The sequence below is a fragment of the Berghia stephanieae genome, chromosome 8, assembly GCF_034508935.2.
Source record: "Berghia stephanieae isolate SIO BIC M18660-M18661 chromosome 8, UCSD_Bste_1.3, whole genome shotgun sequence".
Classification (NCBI taxonomy): Eukaryota; Metazoa; Mollusca; class Gastropoda; order Nudibranchia; family Aeolidiidae; genus Berghia; species Berghia stephanieae.
In genome coordinates, this window is record NC_088367.1 from 46,515,935 (window position 1) to 46,542,632 (window position 26,698).

At 34.8% G+C, this 26,698-nt stretch overlaps 2 protein-coding genes across 5 annotated transcripts in view; one reads left to right on the top strand and one right to left on the bottom strand.

Moving 5' to 3' along the window:
• The window catches only part of LOC144978777 (myotubularin-related protein 13-like), an 84,134-nt gene that overhangs the window by 34,210 nt on the left and 23,226 nt on the right, over nt 1-26,698 (top strand). For 2 of the 4 annotated variants that reach the window (XM_078925253.1, XM_078925254.1), the window contains exons 20-30: nt 259-425; nt 1,853-1,926; nt 2,355-2,550; nt 3,778-3,914; nt 9,157-9,332; nt 10,515-10,714; nt 11,958-12,150; nt 12,826-12,906; nt 13,590-13,672; nt 14,793-15,116; nt 16,329-16,370. In XM_078925253.1, the coding sequence (XP_078781379.1) occupies nt 259-425; nt 1,853-1,926; nt 2,355-2,550; nt 3,778-3,914; nt 9,157-9,332; nt 10,515-10,714; nt 11,958-12,150; nt 12,826-12,906; nt 13,590-13,672; nt 14,793-15,116; nt 16,329-16,370 (1,673 nt within the window). The remainder of the gene's footprint in view (nt 1-258; nt 426-1,852; nt 1,927-2,354; nt 2,551-3,777; nt 3,915-9,156; nt 9,333-10,514; nt 10,715-11,957; nt 12,151-12,825; nt 12,907-13,589; nt 13,673-14,792; nt 15,117-16,328; nt 16,371-26,698) is intronic. The other 2 variants (XM_078925256.1, XM_078925257.1) reach the window with 1 other exon arrangement.
• Nucleotides 5,985-7,697, bottom strand: LOC144978774 (uncharacterized). The gene is made up of 2 exons (XM_078925248.1): nt 7,608-7,697; nt 5,985-6,975 (listed from the first exon to the last, which is right to left on the bottom strand). Exon 2 carries the CDS (start codon nt 6,932-6,934, stop codon nt 6,395-6,397), a length of 540 nt encoding a protein of 179 aa, XP_078781374.1. The 5' UTR covers nt 6,935-6,975; nt 7,608-7,697; the 3' UTR covers nt 5,985-6,394.

A 26,698-nucleotide genomic window follows, 5' to 3' on the forward strand; every position in this document is an offset into this window, starting at 1 on the left:
AGTTCGATCACCCGCCGCTGCGTTGTGTGGCCTTGAGCAAGTCATCTAGCCCGAGCTCACTTTGCAGCGCTGCACTGCGGCTGACGCCTGGGTTATTCCAGTCTTCCCTTGGAATAGACCGTAAAGACAAATTTCCTCTTGGGGATGAATAAAGGGAATTTTATTTTATTTTTTTTTATTATTGGCTATTGTTAAAAATGTTCCTCCTTTTTTCCACTTTTTTGTCACCGATAATTATATTTTTTATTTCATTTCCAGTCTGGGAGAAAGTGACAGTTTTGACGCTGAGAGCGGCTTTGACGAGTCTGAGCAGACAGATGTGGCAGCTGTGGTCACCAAGTTTGTGTCTCGCTTTGTCGACAAAGTTTGCATCGATGGGGAAGTGACACAGGAACACGTCAAGTCATTACACCAAATGATTCCAGGTGGGTTGACTTCCCATTAGTTGTGCTTGGGATGTTAGGATGAGACATTTAGATGATCCCAAACTAAGTACATTGATGTCAAGTCATTACACCAAATGATTCCAGGTGGGTTGACATCCCATTAGTTGTGCTTGGGATGTTAGGATGAATAATAACGTGAAGTTGAATGTAACCTTCAATTTAATTACAAAAACAGATCAAATGAACGTTTCGGGTTTCCCCTTTATAAAAAAAAACAGGATGATTGAAACACCACAGATGAATGAGATGATGTGGTAGTGGCTTAGTTAACTACGTAGTCTTAACTACGCCACAGCCACATCATCTCATTCATCTGTGGTGTTTCAATCATCCTGTTTTGTTGATAAAGGGGAAACCCGAAACATTCATTTGATCTGTTTTTGTAATTAAATTGAAGGTTACATTCAACTTCAAGTTAATATTTATTTCTTCGAGCTTCCAGCAGCAACATTTACACTTGGGTTAGGATGAGACATTTAGATGATCCCAAATGAAGTACATTGATGGTATGCTCGTGGAATCTACATCTGATCCTGATTTGTTCCCAGTTCCCCTTTGTCTTTCTTTTTCTTAGGTGCTTTAATTGTAATTCTAGAATTTGACTATCCCATTTTCTTCCGTTTTACTGGCGCTGATATAACCTTAATGTGTTGCAAGCGCCATAAAACCCTTTAAAAAAAAAACAAACCCCAATCAAACATCCCATTACTCTGGCATATTGAGGAAACGATCTAGATGTCTTAATAATTTAATTAATTTTTCAATAATCGTCACCAAGCCTAATTTCACTGCAAATTGATGAGAGTTAAATTCAGCGGTCACTGCCTGCGTCATTCAGAAGACATGCAGATAAATCGTGGGATCTATTCATGTTTGATTTAACTAGTTACATTGTCTTTTTTTTCTTGAGTTCTAAGAAAACAGAAGATATAATATAATCCTACTATTCCTGCATTTCCCTGTTTTTGGATACCAAATAATGTCACAAGCACCTTTAACTCACTCAATCCTAGAGATTTTTGCTACTTTTCAAAATTGGAAAAAATGTATTAAAAATGAGCATGTACATAAATAGTTTTATTCAACTACCATTAACGTGTAAAAACTAAAAACATCAGCTTTGATACGAAGCCTGTAATTTGTCTCATAAAAATGTAATAAATAAGCATTGGGTAAAAGTGATCCGGGTAAACTACGGAAAAAGTCGGTGTTAGGATTGAGTGAGTTAAACTCCTAAAAATAAAGCAAATTACTGGTTATGAATTAGCTCATGAAAATCGCACGTCTAATGAATGATTAATACTAATTTTGAAAGCACGAACTAATCATAACTTAAAGCTAAACCAAGAAACTTATTTACACTTTGGATTTCTTGACTGGACTACTCTTTGATCTATAATTCACAGGAGTGGTGGACATGCATATAGAAACACTGGAGGCTGTAGCTAGGGAAAGCAAACGTCTTCCACCAATACAAAAGGTAAGTCATAAACTCTTTTCTTTTTGGGCTCTTGATTATTCTTTTTTTTTTTTAGTTTTGTTTGTTTGTTGTTGTTGTTATTTAATTATAAATACATTTAATGAAGATTGTGATGATGACTATGAAAAAAGAAAAGAGGTAAATTTGAATATGTCTTTAACTTGTCAAGGACATAATGGACAACATGTCACCATTTTCCCTTAGATGGTCCACCACTTTTAATATCTCTCCGTATTTATTATTTATAATTACCGCCTGTGATTATTTTGAGCACGTTTAATGGATATTGCACTAAATAAAAGCTCAAGTTCATTATATCAGCTCACAAGTCATCATTTTTATTTTTTTTTGGGGTCTTGTATTTATTATGGTGAGACAAGCTCTTAGTATCATAGTATCATAATGTTTGACATTTTTTTTTTCTCTAGCCCAAGATCCTTCAACCTGCCTTAGTGCCTGGAGAGGAGATAGTGATGGAAGGACTTCGGGTGTACCTCCTCCCAGATGGGAGGGAGGAGGGTACAGGTGGAAATATGGGAGGGCCTTCTCTTTTGCCTGCAGAGGGGGCTATTTTCCTCACCACCTACAGAATCATCTTCAAAGGCTCCCCTTGTGATCCCTTCGGTAAGGAGAGTTTCTTTTCATATTGATACTATGTGCTCAGTTAAAATGCTCACAATATCTGCCAGCCAGAGATAATGTACCAACACACACAACTATGTGTAACCTTAGACGTTTATAGTCTGATTGATAGAATTTACTGAAAATTACTCATAAAAAAGGCTGGCTAAAAACAATTTCTCTGTTAGAAAAAAAAAATGTAATATCACCTAACAGACATCATGCCTCGTCCTACATTTTAAGTGTTGCTATTGGCTAGGGATCCCTTGTAAAGCGCTTTGAGCTTGTTTAGTGGATTTTGCGCTACATACACAAATTAATCCATTTGACTGTGGTGAATGAGTACCTGGCTATTGGCATTGATGGCTATGTCTATGTTAGAATATCAGCAGACGACTTTTGCTCTATAAAATGAAAATTTTGATCCATATAGCTCACTGGGGGAAGAAATGAATAATTTTGAAGCTCATTGAGCATGGTGAATCCATGAAAATGTAGTGTATATTTATTTATTTTAACATTGTCAGACTGGAACCCGTGTTGATTGTTTCAGAACTGTTGATAATTTCAAAGATTTAACTTTCTCTTTTTGGGGAGAACAAGGTCACAAAAGTGAGAGTTTTGTGAATTTACTTTTTAACGTGATATTTGCTTGAAATAATTTTTATTCAAGACACTATGTATAAGTTTCTTGTTATTAAAGAATCACATACCTGGGCAAGATGATGGGACTTTTAACAAAGGAAATTGGCATACAAGGCCTCTCTTGTTCTTTCTAATTTCCAGGCAACTTAGGTTTCCAGCTCTCTTTGTGTCTGATCAATTTTAAGTTGTATGTAGTGTTTTGAATTCATCAGCTGATTAATTATGTGCTGCACATATTTATAATTGGCATTGATTTATATTTCTCTACTTATCAATGCTTACGGTTTTCCTCGGATCCACGTAAATCTGCGATTTTGGAGTCAAGAGAAAGAATTTCCCCCTTTTAGAAAATTACTTTTCCTCCAATCAATATACTGGCATTGAGAGACTTGATGTGTGGTGGAACAAAAAGGTCCTGTTTCTCACTCACTCTCCTGAAGTTAGGCAGATTATCAATGATAGTTTCATCATCTCAATTGCTTTAAAATTAGGGTCTTAAAGGCAATTGTTCAAAATTGTCCTTCTTTTTCACTTTTTGTCGCCATCAGCATTTATTTATAGAATAAAAATGTTTTTTTTTTACAGCCAGTGAACAGAGTGTAGTTAGAAGCTTCCCTGTATCCTCTTTGTCAAAAGAGAAGAAGATTGGAGTCAATGTGTATCTGTCCCATTTGGAACGAAGTCCTTCAGAGGGATTGCAGCTGAGATCTACCGTATTTCAGGTATGCAATAAGAAATTTGTATTGAAGTAAGGAAATAGAATAATATACAATTCTTTCATTTCTTTATATTTATTAAACAAGTTATTTTTATCATCCCCAATAACACAATGAGCTTGTGAGTATGTAAGATAAAAATATAATGAGTATAATAAATACAAAGAAATGAAAGAATGCGTTTATTCCACCCCTCCGTGTAAGATTTTTAGATATCTTGTAACCAAATGATATGGTATTAGTACTTCTTTTCACCATAATTTGTATCTTTCTCCTTCTGCTTGAATGATAAATTGTTCCAAAACTAAAAACTTTGGATTTGTATTCATGTGCACCAAAATATTATTTATCATTACTATTCAGCTGCCTTTTACACACCGTATTTCACACCAATAAAATGCGTGAAAAAATTCTGCAATCGTTGAATAAAAGTTTTATTCAACGGGTTCAAATCATTATTCAATGATTACTAGGAAATATAGGGTTTTCCAATGAGAGGGTAGAATAAAGCTATTTCTATTTGAATTGTCAAGAGGAATTGAGTTATATGTTTAACAAACTTTTTTTGTATTATGCAATGATACTCATTTTCTTTGTCTCAAAAATTTTTAATTTTAATTCTTTCCGTAAAAAAAGAATATTTAAATATAAATAGAACATTTGCCTTTAAATATATGGACAGTTTTAAGAACAAGCAAGTTTTTCTATAATTTTCAAAACTCATTTACTCACTTTCTTTTGATTTTTGAAATTAGTCCATGCCAAGTTTTAAGCACTACTCAAAGTCAGTGTTTCAAACTTAACTTTATAATTATAACAGGCCTGTAAATCTTCCGTCTATTGTTGGATTTCCGACAGCTTGATTTTGCTCTTAAGTGCTAATATTAAAAAAAAAAATAATAGTAAAAATAAAATTCGTAACGTCAAAGAACAGAACCAATAAAAAAGAAAATAAAAGACATTTATTTTGTTCCTCGAAAAAAAATAGATTTTATTCGGTTTCAAATGCCGACTTAAAAAATTTTTTTTTAAATTTCATTTGTTGCATCAAAGACAAAACAAAACTTGCCGTCTATCTGTTAGTTACAATATTTTCATGCCACACGCTCCACTTGCCGTCGATATATTCACTGCCTGGCTACTGTGCCACAGCCAGCGAGAGTGGGTCGCGAAGTTCGTGCGAGTCGTCTTCACACACACACACCTCCTTTACCTAGTCAGTAAATAACGCACACACAGAAGTGTGTCGAACCGGACCGGAAAGTTTCTCTCTATTTTGCTACCGACACACATGCATATCTCCGGTTCTTATTTCTCAGTCTCTATATTTCTTTGGTTCCGTCAGAGAGTTTAGAAGCTAACACTTAGAGAGCTCTCTCTTCCCTCCCGCTCTCCATGACAACAATGCATTTCATTGCGTATCAGCCGAAAAATTGTGTGTCACGAAATAGGCGCGGATCACTGAATGTGTGTTTCGTCTGCTAGAGATCGGCTGCTCTTTTTCTTTACTATCGGCTCAGGCTTTATGTGCAAAATCGTACAGATTAGTTTGATTCTCTAGATCAGGTTACGATAACTTTGTAAGATTCTAAAATAAATTACTTATAATAATAATGATGTGTGTGTGTGAGACACACACACACACACACACACACACACACACAGAGAGAGAGAGAGAGAGAGAGAGAGAGAGAGAGAGAGAGAAGGCGGGTGGAGGGGGTGAGGGGGGGGGGGATAAACTTTGACAAAAAATAAATTTAACTCAACTTTACAGCGAAAATCATGATTTATTTTAAACAAACTTAATAGAAACAAACGACCTTTGTATTTTCAACAAAGCCAAACTTCTTCTCTCTCTCATCTCTCTCTCTCTCTCTCTCTCTCTCTCTCTCTCTCTCTCTCTCTCTCTCTCTCTCTCTTTCTCTCTCTCTCTCTCTTTCGCTCTTTCTTCTCTCTCTCTTCTTCTCTCTCTCTTCCTCTCTTCTCTCTCTCCTGTGTGTGTGTCTGTGTGTGTGTGTGTGTTTGTGTGTGTGTGTAAGTATGTGTTTAATTAACACACGTATCGTTCAAAATAATATGTACAATGAAAAAATAGTATGCATGACTAAGATGACGTCAAGTTGCGTTGCATAGATTAATGACCACAAGTACAATTAAACATAATGAAGGAGAGAAATACAAAATACATGTACTCTCGTGTAAGTATTGTAGAATCTAATCTAAAACACATTTTATAAACTGAAAAATGGCTCAGTAAAATCACAAAGGGGGACAATGCTGCATCAACACCGATGATTGACAGTGACAGACCAGAATTGATAACCTCGGTATACATCCATTGTCTCCTGAGACAGACGGAAGCCAACAACAACAGGCATACCGGTAAGAAAACAAATCAGCGACATATCAAATCTACACGACATGGCTAAATGTGGCAGCCTTCCTATTTCTATGGGTGGGCTGTTTTTCTGAGAGTGTCTGATTCATTAACTGGCATTAGTGAACAAATTAGCTACATAAAAAAGTAAATCACACTTTCCATTTTTGCAACCAAGGCCCATGTGGGGTGGAATGCTTACCACAAGCCGTCTAATGATCCTATTTCTCAGACCAGTAATGTGCAGTGTGGGAGTAATGGCGTCTCTGAATTCCTTTTCCATAATTTCTATGATACAGAGAAGTTCTGAACTTGGTGCACAGAGACCGCCATGGTTACAACCCTGAAGGTTCTTTGCATGCAGGAATACTTGACTCTCTTTGCCAGGGTCCTTGTCACCTTTCAATAAATCTTGACAGTCTGTACACACATGGGGCATTAATTTGACTGCAACATACCCAGATATGCAAGTTGTTACATTCTGTTCATTTGGTATTAGGGATTGCATAGTTGATGGCAACATCAGCTGTCTAATTTCCTGTGGAACATCTTGTTGAAGGCGTGTCTTGACTGCCACTGAAACAGGAAGCATCAAAAGGTTCTTCACATAAAACATTTCGTCTGTACAGTGCATCAGCTGACTTGTCATCCAAATCAGCACGCCTGCAGTTGATGACCCAACGCCTGGACCTGTAAAAAATAACTAACGCAGTTCAATATTGGATCTAGATCTATTATTAGTAATTAATTGAGAGCTAGGTCTGATTAAGAGTTAATTTTATACATAAAAGCACATACTAATTGGCCGAGAGAGACTAGATGTATGCTTCTCTTTAGATAAACTTCTAAAAAACTAAGCTCACTTCATTGAGATTACTACTGTACTAGAATCTAGACATAGGCATCACAAGTCTAGTCAATGTACATCCTATCTAGTCATCCCTCTAAAGCTCTTTGAGCATATTTATTGGATATTGCGCTATATAAAAGCTCAATTATTTTAAGCATAAATCCACTGGCACAACATATATGGCTAAAATTCAATGCCGTGTAGCTACACCGTCGCCCCCTACCCTTTACTGTGTTTTAAATCAACCACATCTGCTATTATGGAAAAGGAGAAGAAGAAGATGAAGAAGAAGAAGATAATGGCTAGCCTCACCCCCAACAGAGCCACCTTTAAGGGTCACAGTCACGGTGCAGTAGATTAGAACTGGATCAGAAATCTAATGTTCATTTTCTCTTGTAACACAATCTAGACGTGTTAATATAGAAATATAGTTATTTGTTAAGGTTAATAGATTAAAGTTTAATTTTCTCACCTTTCAGGATCCTTTGGGAAACGGAAGAAACCTAAATCTGGTCTCTTGTGTCGAGAATTTGAACAATTGATACCGGAACACCACTGGCATTTGTTTTGTGTTGTCGGCGTCGGCGCCATCTTTGCTCATTGTTGTACGCGCTTATTTCCACGATCAGCTGTTGACCCAGATACGGGCTTTTTGGCTAGAGAGAGCTCTCGAAGAGTTAGCTATACAATCTCTCTGGTTCCGTCCAGATGTAAGACGGAAAAAAAATAATGCGAAATAATTATTTTTCTTCGAAATATATATTCTTCTTCTCACACGACCGCACCACCATCTCCTCCTCCTCTTCTTCTTCTTCTTCTTTTTCTTCTTCTTCTTCTTCTTCTTCTTCTTCTTCTTCTTCTTCTTCTTCTTCTTCTTCTTCTTCTTCTTCTTCTTCTTCTTCTTCTTCTTCTTCTTCTTCTTCTTCTTCTTCTTTTTCTTCATAAGAATTAATCCAAATATAAACGAAAGAATTAGCGTAAACATTTAACACAAACAGTAGCGAAGATACGCAGCTTCCTGTGTCATCAAGCACGAGATACACATCATTCAAAAGGGTGGGAATGTTCTCTTCCTTTCATTTTACTAACTCAGACCTGGGCCCTCAAATAATTGGGATTTTTTTTTTTGGTACCAGAAAATAAGGACCTCGTTATAAATAAATAGGGGAAAGTGACATGATTTGTCTAGTCAATTGACGTGTCATATCTGTGTTGTGTCCATATTTGTGTTCTGTTGTGTCTATTTTCGTGTGTTCAAAAAGTTCCGACAATTTTTTCACCAACCATTTACAGACCTGTTATAATCTTAAAAAAATAGAATTATATTTAGCTAAAAAAGAGATATAAATTAAAGACCGTCTTCCGAATAACTTTGTCAAAGTCTTTTTAAAAAATATTATTATGTGGGATGGCCTGCTTACCCCTTTAACCCTCTCCTTACCAACCATAGGAAAATCATCACATTTGTTACGATTCGACCAATATTTTTCTCATTCAAAATTCTTTTATACATTACATTTCAAAAACAAAAAATTTGTTACAGTTATAATAACTTTTAATACTGTGTTGTACAGATTGTTTTGCTTAACAAAATTATGAATAGCCCGAACTTATTCATGTTGAATTAAGTGTGTAAAAAATCAATTTTTTAGGGTGGATATGGCATATGGGAAAAATCCGAAAAATGATTGGTAAAGAGTTAAAACTGATCATATAAGAATTCTGATTTTAATATTATTATTTCAATGCCATGTTTATTGTGGGCCTAGAGCTATATTGTATGGGTCAGGCACTATATAAATACAATACATTATTATTATTATTTATTATATTGTTATTATTATTATTATTATTATTATTATTATTATTATTATTATTATTATTATTATTATTATTATTATTATTATTATTATTATTAATTATATCATATATTTCATATTCAGCCTAAAGCCGAAAGAGGTAATGTTTGAAGATTACTAATTGTAATAGTTTCTAATTTATGCTCTTGTTTCTCATTCCAGTTACTGAAAATTGCCTTTGACGAGGAGGTGGGCAGTGACAACATAGAGACTTTGAGGAAACTGATTCACAAAGTGCGCTACCCCTCCACCATTTTCAACACATTTGCATTCACGGGCCATTACATTCATAACGCTACACAGATTCAGAAGAGCAAGGAAAAGAATGCCTCTCTCAGGTGTGTTTGAAGTTTTTGTAGAAAATAGATTTTTACTGAGAAAACTGCAAATAGCCTGAGGTTCTTACTTCCCATCATTTCAATTTTAAATTCAATTTTCTTTGTTGGCTTATAATAGTACTATATTCTATCCACCCATATCTCATTTCTGAGTTGCTTTCTGTCTTTGTCTTAAAACGGGATTACTTGGTTTTGTCATGGCCATTGCCGAAGTCCTTGGCTGAGAGGGAAACAGTCAAATGTATAGTGTTTGTTTTGGGAGGTGATATTTCTTCCTTGTAAATCATCTTTCTGTTATGTATTGATAGTTATGCTTATTTTGTTTTGAAACTATCATGTAAACATTTGAGTGTGTTCTTCTTAGTGAGATCCGGCCCAGGTGTCTGGATGAGACATTTAGGATGATCTCAAACTAAGTACATTTATGTTCTGCTCTGGAAATTGACAACTGTTCCATATTTGAACCAATCTCTCTTCGTCTTATCCATGAAACATGCTCAAAGCGCTTTATGAAGAGTCCTTAGCCAACAGCAACACTGAACATGTTGGATGAGACATGATGCCTGTGAGGTGATATTACAATCTTTTCGGACAGACAACGCCATTAACAGACAGGAACTCATTTTACACCTGAGTATGGTGAGAGAATGTGAGTAAACAGTCTTTTCCAAGGACTCAACTATGCTCGCTCAGGGCAGGACTTGAACCCTGGACCATCTGATCTGAAAGCAAGTTTCATACCACTAGACCACATTGCCAATAATATGATTTATTACTTTTATTTCTTTTCCAGTTCAAAAGTCGATCTATTGTAGTGATCATTTTAATGTCAAACCCCTTGTAATTTGAGCACTCCAAAATTATAAATGTAACAGAATCAGAAAAGAGTAAAAGGAATTTCGTTGTATCATCATCATCATTGCCTTTTTCACCCTGGGTCAGGGTATAGGCCACAGACAAACAGTTTCCATCCTTCTCTATCCTGGGCTAACTTTTTTTTAAAAATCTCATTCCATGTCTTATCACTTCATTTTGTTGCAGCAAGGTTAAAATCTAGAATTCATTATCATTAACAATTTCTTCTATCAATATCATAATTCTAAGATGATGCTAAGATTTAAGAGGTCAGGAGTTTTATCTCTTTCTCTTTTTAAATGGTGGGCAAATCTTCCTTTTTTCCAGGCAATTTGCTAAAAGGACCTTGATAAAAACAGCGAAGAAGGCTGGTTTGAAAAAACATTCGAGGAGTAAACAAAAGTATCCTAGGCCTCACTCTCTGACTCGTACCAGCAAACACGGTAACGGTAACTCCTCACCCCGCTCATCTGACAGTGAGTCTGAATATGCTGGGAGCATTCACCAAGACGAGTTGTCATTATCAGGTAGGATTGATTGTTTGTGTCATTCTGTATTATTATTTTTTTTTTTGTTCTTGTTTTTTAAAACTTTTTTTTAGTCAGGAGTTGATTTTTACTTATTAATTAAAAAAAAGAATCAAATTCGTAAAATATATTTAATACTCATGGCAATGAGTACACGCTATCTAATATCTTTTTTTTTTACACTTTACTGTGGTTTAGCCTTTTCTTTGTTTCCCCCCCCCCCCCCCTCCCTTTAGTGTGTGTGTGTGTGTGTATTTGTGTGTGTACCTGTGTCTAGTGTGATGACAAAACACTGTTTGGCCATAATAACTGAAGTTATTATTCACATTGGCTGGTTTCTATCTCTTGCATCTTTATGATAATCAGAATTGAATGATTTTATTTTGAAACCACATGTACTATTTCATATCATTTCAATGGCCTTGGCTGCAAATACATGTTTTTGGATCAAGTAAACGTCCAATTTTGTTTGGCAAACAAAAAAAAATCCATTTTAATTTCAATTCAAACATATATTTTTTCTAGTGCAGAATTCAAAACATACTGTTAAAAGGAATACTCATAATGAAATAGTTTTAATAGTTTATGTTGATTGATTGTTTTGATTGTTTATATAAATTAAATTCAATATAGTAGAATTTTTATGTTTATAGTGAAATACTGATGTATGTTATGTTTCACTGAGGGGTTTTTGCAAACCCACCTCTCCATTCCAAAGAGAGTATTTTTAAAATCTTTACATTAAATTTAATTTAATCGATTAATTTCTTTTTTTCATTTGAATTTTATTTTTCTATATTTTTATAATTGTTTTAATGTTTATATTTGTAATTAAATTTTAAAAATCTTTATTTGTGTGGCTATGTGGCCTAGTGGTATGATATTCGCTTTCGGATGAGGAAGGTCCTGAGTTCGAGCTTCGCTCGGCGCATAGTTGAGTCCTTGGAAAAGGCTCTTTACTCACATTCTCTCACTGTACTCAGGTTAAAATGAGTACCTGGTCGTCAACAGCGTTGTCTCTGTCGAAAAAAATTGTAATATCGCCTAACAGGCGTCATGTCTCGTTCTACATGTTCCCTGTTGCTGTTGGTCAGGGACCCTTTGTGGATGTTGCGCTATATAAAAGCTCAAGTTTTATTACAAATGAAATAGGCTCAATCCTAAAAATAAACTTGATCTATCGTAGGAAAACCAATTGTTTGTGTTGCGGTAACACCAATCTCCATTTTGATGTCATTTCCAGTGATAGATGAGAACGATCTGAGTCCGTCCTACTCATCTGATCCCAAGAACATTGAACGTCTGATGGAGTCTTATTCCTACCAGGACTATCAACGACTCGGTCTTGGTAGTGTGGCCATGTCAGGCCAGAGGGGAGGCCGGTCGGAACCATTCAGGGTGTCCACAGTAAACTCTAATTATCTCTTGTCCAGGAGGTAAGCTGGGGGGTGGGGGTTAACTATTTGACTCTATGGAGTATTCATATTCAGGTTTTTATTTTGAAAATACTCTAAGTGTTTGTAAAATGTCTCGCGGCAAGGAAGAAGTCATCCCACAAAATTGGTGAACCATCTTTTGAATTTTCGGCACCCCATTTTTGGAACGCTCTTCCCCAGAATATTAGAAGTGCTGACTCATTATCGGCTTTCAAATCTAAATTGATAACTCACCTTTTTGTCTCATGATTTCTATTTGTAAATGAAGTTTTTCCTACCTTGTGTGCAAAATGTAATGACATTGTCTATTGTTTTGTAAGTAATTAAAATTGCTATGTTTTTATTTTTCATTGTATTTATTTATTTTAAGAATATGTAAAGCACCTAGAGCCTGATGAATTTGGGGTAATGCCCTATACAAATGCCATTTATAATTATTATTATTATTATTATTATTATTATTATCATCATCATCATCATCATCATCATCATCATCATCATCATCATCATCATCATCATCATCATCATCATCATCATTCATCATCATCATCATCATCATCATCATCATCATCATCATCATCATTATTATTATTATTATTATTATTATTATTATTATTATTATTATTATTATTATTATTATTATTATTATTATTATTATTATTATTATTTCCCCAGCTATCCTGCCCTGCTGGTCGTGCCTCAGTCAGTCTCTGATGAGAGTATACGCAGGTTTTCCAGATCACATCGTCAGTCAAGGTATGTTTTTGTCAATGCCAACTATCAGCCATCTTTATCCATCGTGGCTTTATTTACATTTACTTGGTTTAAAATTGATAAGTTTAGTTGTCAAAGAGAAAGGAATGCCTGTGTTTTGGGATTTAAAAAAAGATTATTGTTGTAAATCTGAAACAAATCTTGATTATGTCACTTCATGGTAAAATCAGAATCCACTCTTCCCCTTAAAATTTGGCCCATTTGGCCAATTTCTGATTTTGTATTTGTATCTTTAGTTGATACCGATTAAAAAAAATATCATTGAAACTCTAGTTTAAATTTTAAAAAAAAACAGATTCTTTTTTGTTACCTGTGGCAGACCTCATTTATTTTTTCCCTCAATCATTCATTCATTCATTCATTCATTCATTCATTCATTCATTCATTCATTCATTCATTCATTCATTCTATTTATCCACACATTGACTCATTTTTTAATGTACTCGTTATTTTACCACGTCTATCATTATTGTGATCTTTCAATCAATATATTTCTAGCATTACTATTGATATTAGGGCATTCACGGGATTTTATCCTATTTCGCTCTATACCATATGTTGTTAATTAATCCATTAATTCATTACCAATTAGCAACCTAGTCTTACGTTCACCCATTTGCTCACAAATCAATCTATCCATCTACAACTGTTTTGTATATACTTAGGTTCCCTGTCATCACATGGAGACATCCGAGGACTCGAGGCCTCTTGCTGAGGGCCAGTGGATTCCATTCTAAAGGCCTTATGGGTACGTAAACAACACACCCCTGGGTGGGGTTCCCTACCTCCACAGTGGGCAGGGAGGTACATACCGTGTCTTCTATCCCCTTATATCTGTTTTCCAACATGCTTTCTGTCTTTGTCTTGGTATGAGATTGCTTGGTTTTGTCCCGACCCTGGCCGGAGTCCTTGACTGGGAGGGAAACAGTCAAATGCATAGTTATTGTTTCGGGAGATGATATTTTTTTTCTTGTAAATCATCTCTCTGTTATGTATTATTATATCTGTTATTTTTTTATGTATAATGAAATGTCAGCATTTGAGTGTATTCCTCTTTGTTGGATCTTGTGCTTGTGTCTGGTGAGACTTATAGGTGATCTCAGACTAAGTACATTGATGGTATGCTCTTGGAATCTACATGTGATCCCTATTTGATCCCAATTTTCCTTTGTCTTACTTTCTCTTGGGTGCTTTAATGATAATTCTAGAACTTTCTACTATCCCATTTTCTTCCTTTTTACTGGCGCTGATATAACCTAAATGTGTTGCAAGCGCCGTAAAACCCTTAAAAACAAAAAAACAAAACAACACACCTGGATAGCTACGTATGTCTGCTTGAACAATGGTGATACACTTATCTATTTGACTTTTAGGTGATATGACTCAACCACTTATGTTGCGGCTATGTGGTCTTGCGGTATAAGCACTCACTTTTGGATTGGAAGGTCCTGGGTTTGGGCTTGCTCTGAGCAGCAGCTTAGTTGAGTCCTTGGAATAGGCTCTTAGCTCACATTCTCTCACCGTACTCAGATATAAATTGAGTACCTGGCCATTAACAGCATTGTCTCTGTTGAAAAAAAAAAATTGTTATATTGCAAAACAGGTGTCATGTCTTGTCCTACATATTACGTGTTGCTGTTGGCCATGGACCTTTTGTAAAGCGCTTTAAGCACGTTAAGTGAATATCGCGTTATATAAAAACGGTCAGGAAAAAAATCCAAGTTGATGTACACCAGTGAAAAAGTAAAATAAAAGCTTATATTGACTGAGCTGACTTGAATTTGTTGATGGTATGAATGAAATGAAAGAGCAAATAAAAATGATCGAAAAAAAAAAATCACCTATAAACATATAACTGCTATCATCAGGTACGTCAAGTGGAGAGGCATCCTCTAGTCTCGAGCAAGAAAAATACTTTATGCTCCTGGTTGCAGCGACACCTGCCAGTCACAAGGGCCACAACTTGCTTAGTACAGACAGCGACTCCCTCACCTCCCTCGACTCCCTCATGATGGTTGGAGTAGGCGGCCCCCCTCTCAGTATTCCCACAACCCCAGATACCCCTCCATTAGCACCTGGTACGGGCGTCGTGGCCTCTGCTGGCCGAGATGCCACGTCTCAACAAGCGGCCCTCAGCAAGAGGATCAGCGCCCCGCCTTCATCTGTAACTTCATCGTACAACAAGAGCAAATGTGAGTGTCTCTCAATACATCTACTTGTAGATTACTGTTCTTATACTTTGGGTTTTTTATTTCTATATGTTGTGAAGGGAGAATCCTGTGTATAGCGTGGTTTTCACTCAAGCTTTTATGTTCTCCTTATTTACAAATTGATGTTGATTTATATTACAAATAATCTTTTTAGCTTCAATGTTGAAATTTGTTTCATTATATTCTTCCATTATTTTCCTGCAATTCCTAGTTTTTCATTTTTTTTGTATCTCAGTCTCTGCTTTAAATGTTTTCCATGCTTTCTGTGACTTTTCGGCTATTTTCATGTGTTGTTTTTATTTTTTCCAGTAAATGTAACAACAGGGCATTTCTTTTTTATATTTGAAACAAAAATCTGGCAAACCAAACAGTTAAAAAAAAATTTATTTTTATTTTTTCAAAAACGTTGATATAATATTGTTATCTTACACATTCACATTTTTTTGTTATGTTCAGTACACCACTCACAGTAGAGCATTTTCAAGTGCCAATCTCACCATAATGACTTGGATTTGGATTTTTTTGACACAGTTGTAATTTTTAGTGTGTGATTTGCACTTAGTCGTGTTACCGCTGATTTTTGTTATCACTGATTTTTCAGTCATGGCAGTAGTAGATGCAGTATATTTTTTTGACTTCAATTAATTTAATAAAGTTAGAATTTGGATATTTTTCGTGATGTGATGACCTATTTTCCTTTCGCAGTATGAGGAAAAATTAATTGTGTGAAGAATTTATTTAACATTTTGGTAATACTATTTTCATTGTTGATTGCTTTTTAAAAGTGCCTTTTATTTGATTAATTAAGGAAAACGGGTTCAATTTTAATGACTATCAAATTTTTTCCTTAATTTTCGTTTCTTTTCAAACACAGAAAAAAAATAAAATTTGTGCAGCATTTCTTTTCTTTTTTTTTCCTTCTTTATTTTTACTTCCAAATTATTATAGTAATTTCTTATTGGTTTTTAATTTTTAATTTAAAAAATTTATTTATTATATTGATTGTTTGTTTGTTTGTTTGTTTTTTTTTTCTTTTGGTGCCTTTTTAAATAGAATTGTATAATTTGACTTTTTTATTTATCAGATAATTTTATATTATTTATGCGATTAATCATTTCATTTTTAATTCCCTTAAGCTTTGGTTACAAATCAAAAATGTTCTTTTTTGCCTTTGTTTTTGTTCCCTATTTTCAGTTCTGACCCTCCCTCATAGAGCAGCTCACGGTGCCCTTAAACGTAAATCTGAATTGCTATGATATGTTACTCAGCATTGTTTGTCTACGTTTTGGTTGTATTTTAATGTTGAATGGTGGAAGAATGGCAGTGCATTTATTTGTGTCTTTTTTTTAAATTTTTTTTTTTTTGGAATTATTTTAACAATTTGGATGCAGTCATTGTGTTTGTTCATACATTAGTGTAAATAATTTTTTTTTTTTTATTGTCATTAGGTATGCATTCTAAAGCTTTGGGATGGGGGTTTAAAAGGGTTTTTTTTTGTGTGTGTGTGTGTGTGTGTGTGTGTAAAAGTAATGGATGAATCATAACTAATAAATCTATAACAGCTTCACGTATCTCTCTTTGTGTTACTTTTGGTTGGGATACAATAGACGGCAAATATAATATATCTCACTTGTTTCCGTATCTTCTGAAGTGAAATATTTGTATTTTAATTAAATGTTATTATAAACCATAATTGAAAATTACACGGGGAGAGGAAAGCCTTTGATTTTGCCACAGATGTCTTTGCCAGTCATGTTTTTGTAATTGATAATTTCCGTGTATACGCACAATGCCATGCCTTGTCTAAACTATTTATTTTAATCTGTCTTCATCTTAATTTCTCTACTTATATTTATTGACCAACTGTGTTGTTGATGATTATTTGCGTTATGTGTTATTAACACACTGATCTGAATCTGTTGTTTGTGGAATGCGTGGGTGTTGTCATTAACCTCTGCATGTAGTGACATTGTATGAGTCGTGTAAGTCGATGAACGCGAAATGAAAACTTTTTCACGCACCCTGGATATATATTTATATATAATTATTTTACACTACTATTAGATTTCAACTCTACTCACCAATAAACGACCGCTGTCTTTGAGGGCTACTTACTTTTTTAGCTAGCATTGTTTCAAAGTTTGGATTATAGCTGTAGTCTTTGGTTATAAGTGTTATGCTTTCACAGACCTGCCTAGTGCTACGAAACATTCGTAGATTTACAAAATTTTGGATCCAATTTCAGAATTTCATGAACATTTCTAAGTCATTAAAACTTCATTAAAATAAAAGTTGATGCCAGACTTGATGCAGACTACATAATTATAAGGATTTCGAAGTGTTATTTAACCATTGTGAGGGCAAATTGTTGATCTGTAAAGTTAACTACGACGACTACAATTTTTTATCTTCTAAAAACTACGAATATTTAGTTTTTCAAGTAGGCAGGTCTGTTTTCACTTCTCAACACAAAACCCCACTGTCTCATTCTTGTCTAGAATCTGGTGCGTTTTAATTTCTGTTGTTAAAAGGCCTGTTATGATAAGGATTTCTGGGTGGTGTGCAAGTTTGTTTTTTTTCTTACGAGAATGTGTTAGCGGTGAAGGGCAGGCAGTAGCAGAGGCTAGCATGTGAAGACCTCTGTAAGTGTATTTTTCTCCCTCTTTCTCTATTTTATAAAATACTTGGTGAATGAGTCTTGCGTGTATTTATTACTATGCAGACGTGGAAGAAATATAACTTGGATAAGCGGGTGACAACTTTAAGCTGTAAAACAATGAGAGCAGTCATAGATCCATAAAAGGTTCCTTTTTTATCACCATTCATGAAGCAGACAGTAACAAGAGATTTTAGCCTATAGATAAGTTGTGGGTATTTTGCCAGTTATTTTCCCTCTAAAATGTGATTAGTCTGCTTAGTCCAGTCACTGCATTCTTGTGTAATTATGACCTTAAAGTGTTGTCAGCACTGTAAAAACTCCTAACAAGCAGCTACCCATCCAGATAAAATTGGAACTGCCCCAATTTGGAAATCTGGAGGAAAAGAAACATTTTTTTAAAGTAAAAGAATTAAGACTTGATATTGTATGGAAATGATCCTTGCATGTCCGGGATTATGATTTGCAAATGAATTTAAGGAACAAACAAATAGAGAGTAAAGGACGCTTTTAATCTCATTTTTACAATAGTCAAAACATTTCTGCCATTTTGGGTCATGGTGGTAACCCGCGTTTGGGTGTTCTGTTTAAGCTCTTAGAAGAATTGGTCGCCACGCCCTTAAAACAATTTGTTAAAAAACTTTAGCGAGAGAGACAGCAAATTAATTCAATTAACAGACAAATAGAGAGTATTTAAAGGACGCTTTCAAACTCATTCTATATGTTTTATTTTTCACTAGTCGAAACATTCTGCTATTTGGGGCCATGGCGGTAGCCCACGATAGGGTGTCCCTTTTTAGCTCTTCAAAAAATTGGTCACTATGTTCTTAAAACAATTAAAACAAAACTATAGCTGCTTTGCAAACAGAGAGTTCATTAAAAACATAACATATCAATCAAATTAAAGTTAGCTGTCATGCACTATTATATGGATTTTATTGAGACACTGGGGTCAAGAAGAAGAAAGAAATGATATTTCAAAAACTAGATTTGAAAGAAGGGTCTGAATAGAAGTCAACTTTTTCCTTTTTGCTTCTTTGAAATTATTGCATCCAATTTATTCAATCACTGAATTTTTTTAAATAATTTTTTTTTCAATTCATCTTAGTTTGATTCTAATGGAAGGATTGGATTCGTTATGCCATTTTGTAATGAGAATGATTGGTGGACAGCAGGTTTACTTATTAACTAACATATCTTTAAGAAACTTTTTTCCCCCCAAAATTTGAAATAGTTGTATATTTCAGAGAGTATTCCTGACTTTTATTCATTGTGATCGTGTAGGAAGAAAAGAGGGAAAGTTTTTTTTAAACTCTACCTCTCACTACCTTAAGTAATATTTGACAAGCCAATCAGTGCATTCCTCCAATGATCCCACCCTGTTTGGTTGTCCCATGTTATTCTTACAAGGGCGGGAACAAGATACTTTTCTCATTTTGGTCCCTGTGTATGCTCAGGAGTCCAATCATGACATGTACAAGAAATCCTTAAAAACTTTTCTTTTTGTAATATGTAATTTTGTGAAAATTATTTTGTGTTGATGTTAAGTGCAAGAACATCATGACTGAGGATGCGGTGGGCTATATAAGAGTCCATTATTAATATTTTACATTTCATATCAGTATCTCTACGAAAAAGTCCCAGAACACTGCTGAGGGTAAGAGCAGGTAAGATCATCTAAAAACAAAAACCATAGAAATGAATCGTTCCACCACCACCGTCTGTCCTGCCTGTGATTTGTTTTGAGTCACCTGTCATGATGTTTTGTTTAATTTATTATTCAAATATTTTTTTTTGTATTGGTCTTGAAAAAATTTTAAAAATTGCACATTGTAACATAGAATTAGGTTTTCAGGTAAATTCAATTTCTTCTCTTAGAGTTGGTCATACAAAATAACAAATTTAAGTACATAAAGTCGATGACTTTTGACATGTTATTTTAGGTTTATTTTTGTTATTGACACTGGAGAGAGTCGCCTGTTTTTTCTATACAAAGATATTTATTATATCGGCTAAAGAAGAAATTTTGAACAGCTCAGTCTTGTCTTATTTAGACGAACAAAATAAAACACATTGAAATTGAATAAAAGATAATATAATATTAAGATAACAATATTGCTGTCTTATGATAATAGGATGTAAGCGCCATAGGGTTAGTTTTGGGCTATAGTTGGAAATGTATTAGAAATTTTAAGGATTTATTTTATGTTTCAATTTCAAAATTTTATATTTCTGATATTGTTACTGATGACCAGATGGTATTGTGTGCAGGGGAGTGGGGATTCTCAAACATAAATAGCTCATTTTTGTTTACGTTAGTTTCTGATAGTGTTACTGATGACCAGATGGTATTGTGTGCAGGGGAGTGGGGATTCTCAAACATAAATAGCTCATTTTTGTTTACGTTAGTTTCTGATAGTGTTACTGATGACCAGATGGTATTGTGTGCAGGGGAGTGGGGATTCTCAAACATAAATAGTCATTCTCATTTTTGTTTCCGTTAGCCAGCACTCATGTCCTTTTACCATATGACAGCAGAATATATTTTGTGAAGGAGATTTTTATTTTCTCATATATAGAATGAGCATCCAACCCAAACCCCCTTGATTATTTTTCTTCTCTATTTCAATAATCAGTTTTACACCAAATATGTTCTCGATTTTAAGCTCAACGATTAGCATGATTATATCATAAGTGAAACACAGTTTTAAATAGATTTATTTCCATTTAGCGGGTGGTTGGATGGGAGCATCACCCTTGAATCATATACCTATGGTGTTCGCATGGGTGTACGATCCGATAGTGATGTCGTTTCTTCTTCTCTTTACTAGCCTATCCTGCTTCTTTGGTTTGTGATTGTATTTTTGACAGGGGATATTTTTTTTTTTGTAAATCTTCTGCCTGTTTGTTCTTGGTTATTTATAATTTAGCTTATATCTTTAGGTTATGATTTTGATTTACATTTGTACTATTTTTGTTAGATTGCTTGTTTTTTTGTTTCAGCGGTCTCTCATATAACCTCAATTGTGTTGGAAGAGACCTAAAGCAACAAACAAACAAATCATTTCCATTTGCTTAATGATACGTCAGTGTTGAGCACATAATTTGTACGTCAGTCATGGTTTGACATTGCTAAACACTCGGTGATGACGGTTCACAATAGACATTTTTAAAGTACTTTGTTACGAGAGAATGCTTTAAAAAAAAAAAAAAATTTCATTTCATTTGGTTAAAGTTTCCCGAGATGATGTATGGTAGATTTGTTTATGGGATGAGGTGGGTGCTTGGATGTTACCGGCTGTGATGCTCCCCAACAGTTGCTTCCTGGATGGCTTTACTAAAGAAACGTGTTAAGTTTGCTTGATTTTCATATTTAGATGGTAGGTTTTTGGTGTCTTTAGAATTCCTCTTGTCAAATTTGAGGCCAACTGAACCTAAAGGTCAAGTTCGTATAAAATTTCATTTAAGAAAAATCACAAACATTTTACATCAATTCTGAATGTAACAAACTGTTTTATCATCATGAATTTGACTTCGAAGTGAGCTGAGAGAATTGGTTCTGTACTTTTTTCAAAGATCGATTTTTTTAGGCAAAGCTCAATACTGGTAAAGATTTTAAAAACTTTGCCGTACTTTATGCATGTAATAATTTTAAAACATGTTTATTGGGACTTAATCATGATCCTGTATTCAAGTAGCTTGTTGTATGGTAATCATATTTTAAAAATTTGATTTTGAGGATGCAGATGTTTTTCTTTAGGACTATTCAGTCTCAACTTGGCCTCGGTGAGAAATGTTTTTGGCTTCTCAAAGCCAATTCTTTATTACTGATCCTGTTTAAATATTTTACAAGCCCTCCTTTTGATGTAGTTTCTACCATGATTCCACCATCTGCTGTGATAAAGATCCCTTTGTATGGTCCTATCTTTCAAATTTATTTCACATCTCATGTTCTTTTTTTTTTTGTGTTACACGATAGCTTCTTATTTTTAAAAAATATTGTGAAGTCCTGAAATAAAATTTTCTTATGTTAAGATTAGGAGTTGCAACTATTTTTGTCTGAGGCAGGGATTGTCCCAGTCATTATCTGAAATAAAAAGTCTTTAGTAATACTTTTTGAGGATCTAATGATTGTCTTTTATTCTGATGTGTACTAGTAGTAGCATATGGCTACACCTTCAAATTCATTTCGTCAACCCAACTTTGAAACTTTTTCTCCGCCCTAAGATCTATTTCGTAGCCACCTTCAAGTTTAGTGACTGGACAGTGGAGGACGATGTGATCGCTGGTCTCTGGGGCTGCCTGACATTTCCAGCAGGCATCACTGTTCCCAAGTTTTCATCTGCACATATTTGATGCTGTTCTGCCATGTCCTGTTAGAGACGATTTGAGGAAACCCAGTATTTCCTGGCGTTGTGGAATGCAGGCATTTTTTTTGGTGGGATCTTTAATGATGTTTCCTCCTCTTGATGTTTCCCTGTTCCACATTTCTCTCCAGTTCTGAAGTGATGTGTCGCTGAAGATCATCAATGGTTCTCTAGGAGGAAACAAACATTAACATCACCTCCTCACACTTCTAGGATAAAGCAATTTAATTGACAGTCTCAAAGTATTTTTGACATTGCTACAAAATCCCTTTTGGGGTCGTAGAGTGATCTGATAAAAGTCTGATGCGTTGTGAAATTAAACATGGCTGGTTGTTTGTCTCCTGGCTCCTTACTTGTAGAGTTAGATCCTCTTTTGAACAATCAAAATGGGTCATTTGTTAGAATTCATTTCCAGAGCTTGAGAAGAGATTGAAGAGATTTCAAGTCCTCGCTCAATCTGCAAGTAAGGCTTGTGCTCCTTTTGGACAATGACAAAACAGTGTCTTGGCAGCAGAGGAATAAGAGAAGACACTGAGTTGCAGCTAACACGTTTAAAAGTCGACAAACTACAAACTGTCTAACAATGGCCATTTTAGTGTGGGTTTATTTACTTATTCACATAGCAGCAGGGAAGAGCTGATCAACATAGAAAATTTGTTGTTACGCTACATGTTGATGAAATTGGAGGTTGGTTTTGATACTGCAGTTCAGCAACTTGTGTTGAATGGCTGAATGGACATGGGGTTGTGACGTAACCATCAGATAATACTTTACTACTGCTCATCCTCCTTGTCCTCCTCCTCCTACCACCACCACCACTACTACTACTACTACTACTACTGCTACTGCTACTGCTACTGCTACTACTACTACTACTACTACTATACTACTACTAACTACTACTACTACTACTATACTACCTACTACTACTACTACTATACTTACTACTACTATCTATACTACTACTACTACTATACTACTACTACATACATAACTACTACTATACTCTACTACTACTACTACTACTACTACTACTAACTACTACTACTACTACTACTACATACTACTACATACTACTATACACTACTACTACTACTACTATATACTATACTACTACTACTACTATACTACTACTACTACTACTATACTACTTACTACTACTACTATACTACTACTACTCTACTACTTACTACTATAACTACTACTATACTACTCTTACTATACTACTATACTACTACTACTCACTACTTACTAACTACTACTACTACTATACTACATACTACTACTACTACTACTACTACTATACTACTAACTACTACTACTACTACTACTACTATACTAACTACTACTACTACTACTACTACTACTATACTACTACTACTACTACTACTATACTACTACTACTACTACTACTACTACTATACTACTACTACTACTACTACTACTACTACTACTACTACTACTACTACTACTACTACTATACTAACTACTACTACTATACTACTACTACACTACTACTACTACTTACTACTACTATACTACTACTACTACTACTACTACTACTACTACTATACATACTACTACTATACTACTACTACATACTACTACTACTATACTATCTACTACTACTACTATAACTACTACTACCTACTACTACTACTACTACTACTACTACTACTACTACTAACTATCTACTACTACATTACTACTACACTACTACTATACTACTACTATACTACCTACTCACTACTACTACTACTACTACTACTACTACTACTATACTACATACTACTAACTACTACTCATACTACTATACTACATATACTACTACTACTATACTACTACTAACTACCTACATACTACTACTACTACTACTACTACTACTACTACTACTACTACTACTCTACTACTACTACTACTACTACTACTACTACTACTACTACTACTACTACTACCACCATCAACAATCTACCACCCAAAGTTTAAAATTACTAAACACCAGCCATGGGAAAAATAACACAAGAAAACTTTTTCTCAAATATATAAACCTTTTTTACTCTTACACAAACACAGAACGTATTTGAGACCAAATATATCTATATGCCTCTTTTATTGAAACTATTTTTATCGTTTACTGAAAACCTCTTTTTTTTGTTATATGATATACAAAGGATTGTCACTGATCTATTCTGACACTGTTTCATTCAATTACTCTCTGATCACCTTGTATTGTTAGTATGATACCCAATAGATTGTTACTTGTTTTCTGTGCAGAAAAAGATTTTCAACTTACTCTCTTTCCATTAAACTTATCTATTTCAACACAAAAATAATACACAATCTCTTCTTTTCATGCATCATTTATGATCCTTCATCTCAAAACAGTATTATATCGGGATGAATTCGATCCCGGAAATTGACTTGATATATAAATTGAGAAGAAGGAAACACTAATTTTTGAGATTTTGTAATGTTAGAAATTGTACTTTTTCAAGTTTTTTTAAGTTTAGGTCAATAAATTATATATTTAGCTCCTAGGTCATCCCAACATAATACTGTTTTGAGATGGTGGGTTACATTTTTGTACCATTGATACTTTATTTGTATTCACATCACAAGGCTCGTTGACACCCCCCCCCCCCCCCCCCAGTGCTCTTGAATTATTGCTTATCACAGACAGTAATCATATGGATGCCAGAGCTGCTTGCTTAAATTTTATTTTGTTTTATATATTACATGGATTTACATGTATAGGTTTATGCGTGCTGCAGAATACAATCACCTGTGCTATTGATATGTAATGTTGTATTGGTTATGTTTGAATTATTATCACCTCATCTTCACTTTCTCCACAGTTCATATCTTGCGTTTATAAAATCATTGTACCTACAGTTTTTTTTTTTTTTTTAGATCTTATTTATTGATATTAGCTTTTTAAAAGGAATAATTTGTGACCCATAGTCTCAAAACAGTATTATGTTGTTGTGAATAGGGTGCTTAAGAGTAATTTTATATCACCATCATCATAGCTTGTGCTCCAACACTGAACCCACTCCACAGCATCTGGGGAGCAGACGTTTAGATCACGATCAGTGCAGCTGGGCCCTTTCCCGGCATTCGCTAAGGCTGTGCTCTATCGTCTGCTCTGGGCATCCACATGTACACAAGCTGGTCTCGCCTACTTTTTCATGCTTCTAGCTGTTATCCCATGGTTTTCCCATGCTCTGTTGAGTGTTACCTATTCAATCCTGGGGAGCTCAGTTTTAAGAACGACCAGAATTGTGAGATTTTGGTTTTGCCACGTTAAGAAACAACAACCTTTGTCTGTTGTACTTAGTTACTTACTGCCCATTATGCCTGTTAACTTGTAGGACAGCAACGAAGGACCTCTATCTTCATCTGTCTGTTGCCATCATCTTCAGGGAACTCCATATCTCTCCCCACACACTCTCATCTCTCCATCCACTGTTCTCCTTCCAAGTTGCCCAGGGCCTTTCTCTTCCTCTCTTTCCTTCTGGTGTCCAGTGTAGAACAGTTTCGCTGATGCTTTGTCCATTGTAAAGCCTAAAATTAATGAAAGTTTCATGTTTTTAAACTGCTAGTTCAATTTTTACCATCTGTTGTACTTACTTACTTACTTACTTACTTACTTACTTACTTACTTACTTACTGCCCATTATACCTGTTGACTTGTAGGACAGCAATGAAGCACCTCCATCTTCCTCTGTCCGTGGCTGGCTATCATCTTCAAGGATCTCCATGTCTCCCCCCCACTCTTTCCTGGTGTACAGTGTAGGACAGTTTTGATGATGCTTTATCCATTGTAAAGCCTAAAATTAACTAAAGTTTCATAGTTTAAAAGTTATTAGTTCAATTTTCACCATCTAAATCAAACCAACTAAATACAGACCTGCCTACTTAAAAAATTTTTTAAATCATCATTTTTAGGAGATAAAAATCATAGTCGCTATAGTAAACTTACAAATTTCAACAATTTACTCTTGCAAGTAATTTACACTTCAAAGTCCTTAAAATTGTGTTGTCAGACATCTAACGTTCATTTTGATTTAGAAGATTTGATGACTAGGAGATGCTGATGATCTTCTGAAATTGGAAAAAAATTATTGAGTATTGAGCTTTATATAGCGCGATATCCACTAAATGTGCTCAAAGCGCTTTACAAGGGGTACCTGGTCAACAGCAACATTTAACATGTAGGACGGGACATGCCGCCTGTTAGGCGATATTACAATTTTTCGGACAAAGACAACGTTGTTAATGACCAGGCACTCATTTTACACCTGAGTACGGTGAGAGAATGTGAGTAAAGAGCCTTTTCCAAGGACTCAACTATGCGCCGAGCGCGAGGCTCGACCCCAGGACCTTCCGATCCGAAAGCGAGTGTCATACCACTAGACCACATAGCCGCACTCCAATTGGAACAGAAATATCGTCATTCTATGAATTTTTTCGTAATAGCTGGCAGGTCTACAAATACTGATTTGAGACAGTGGGTGACATATGACAGATAGTGTGATAGT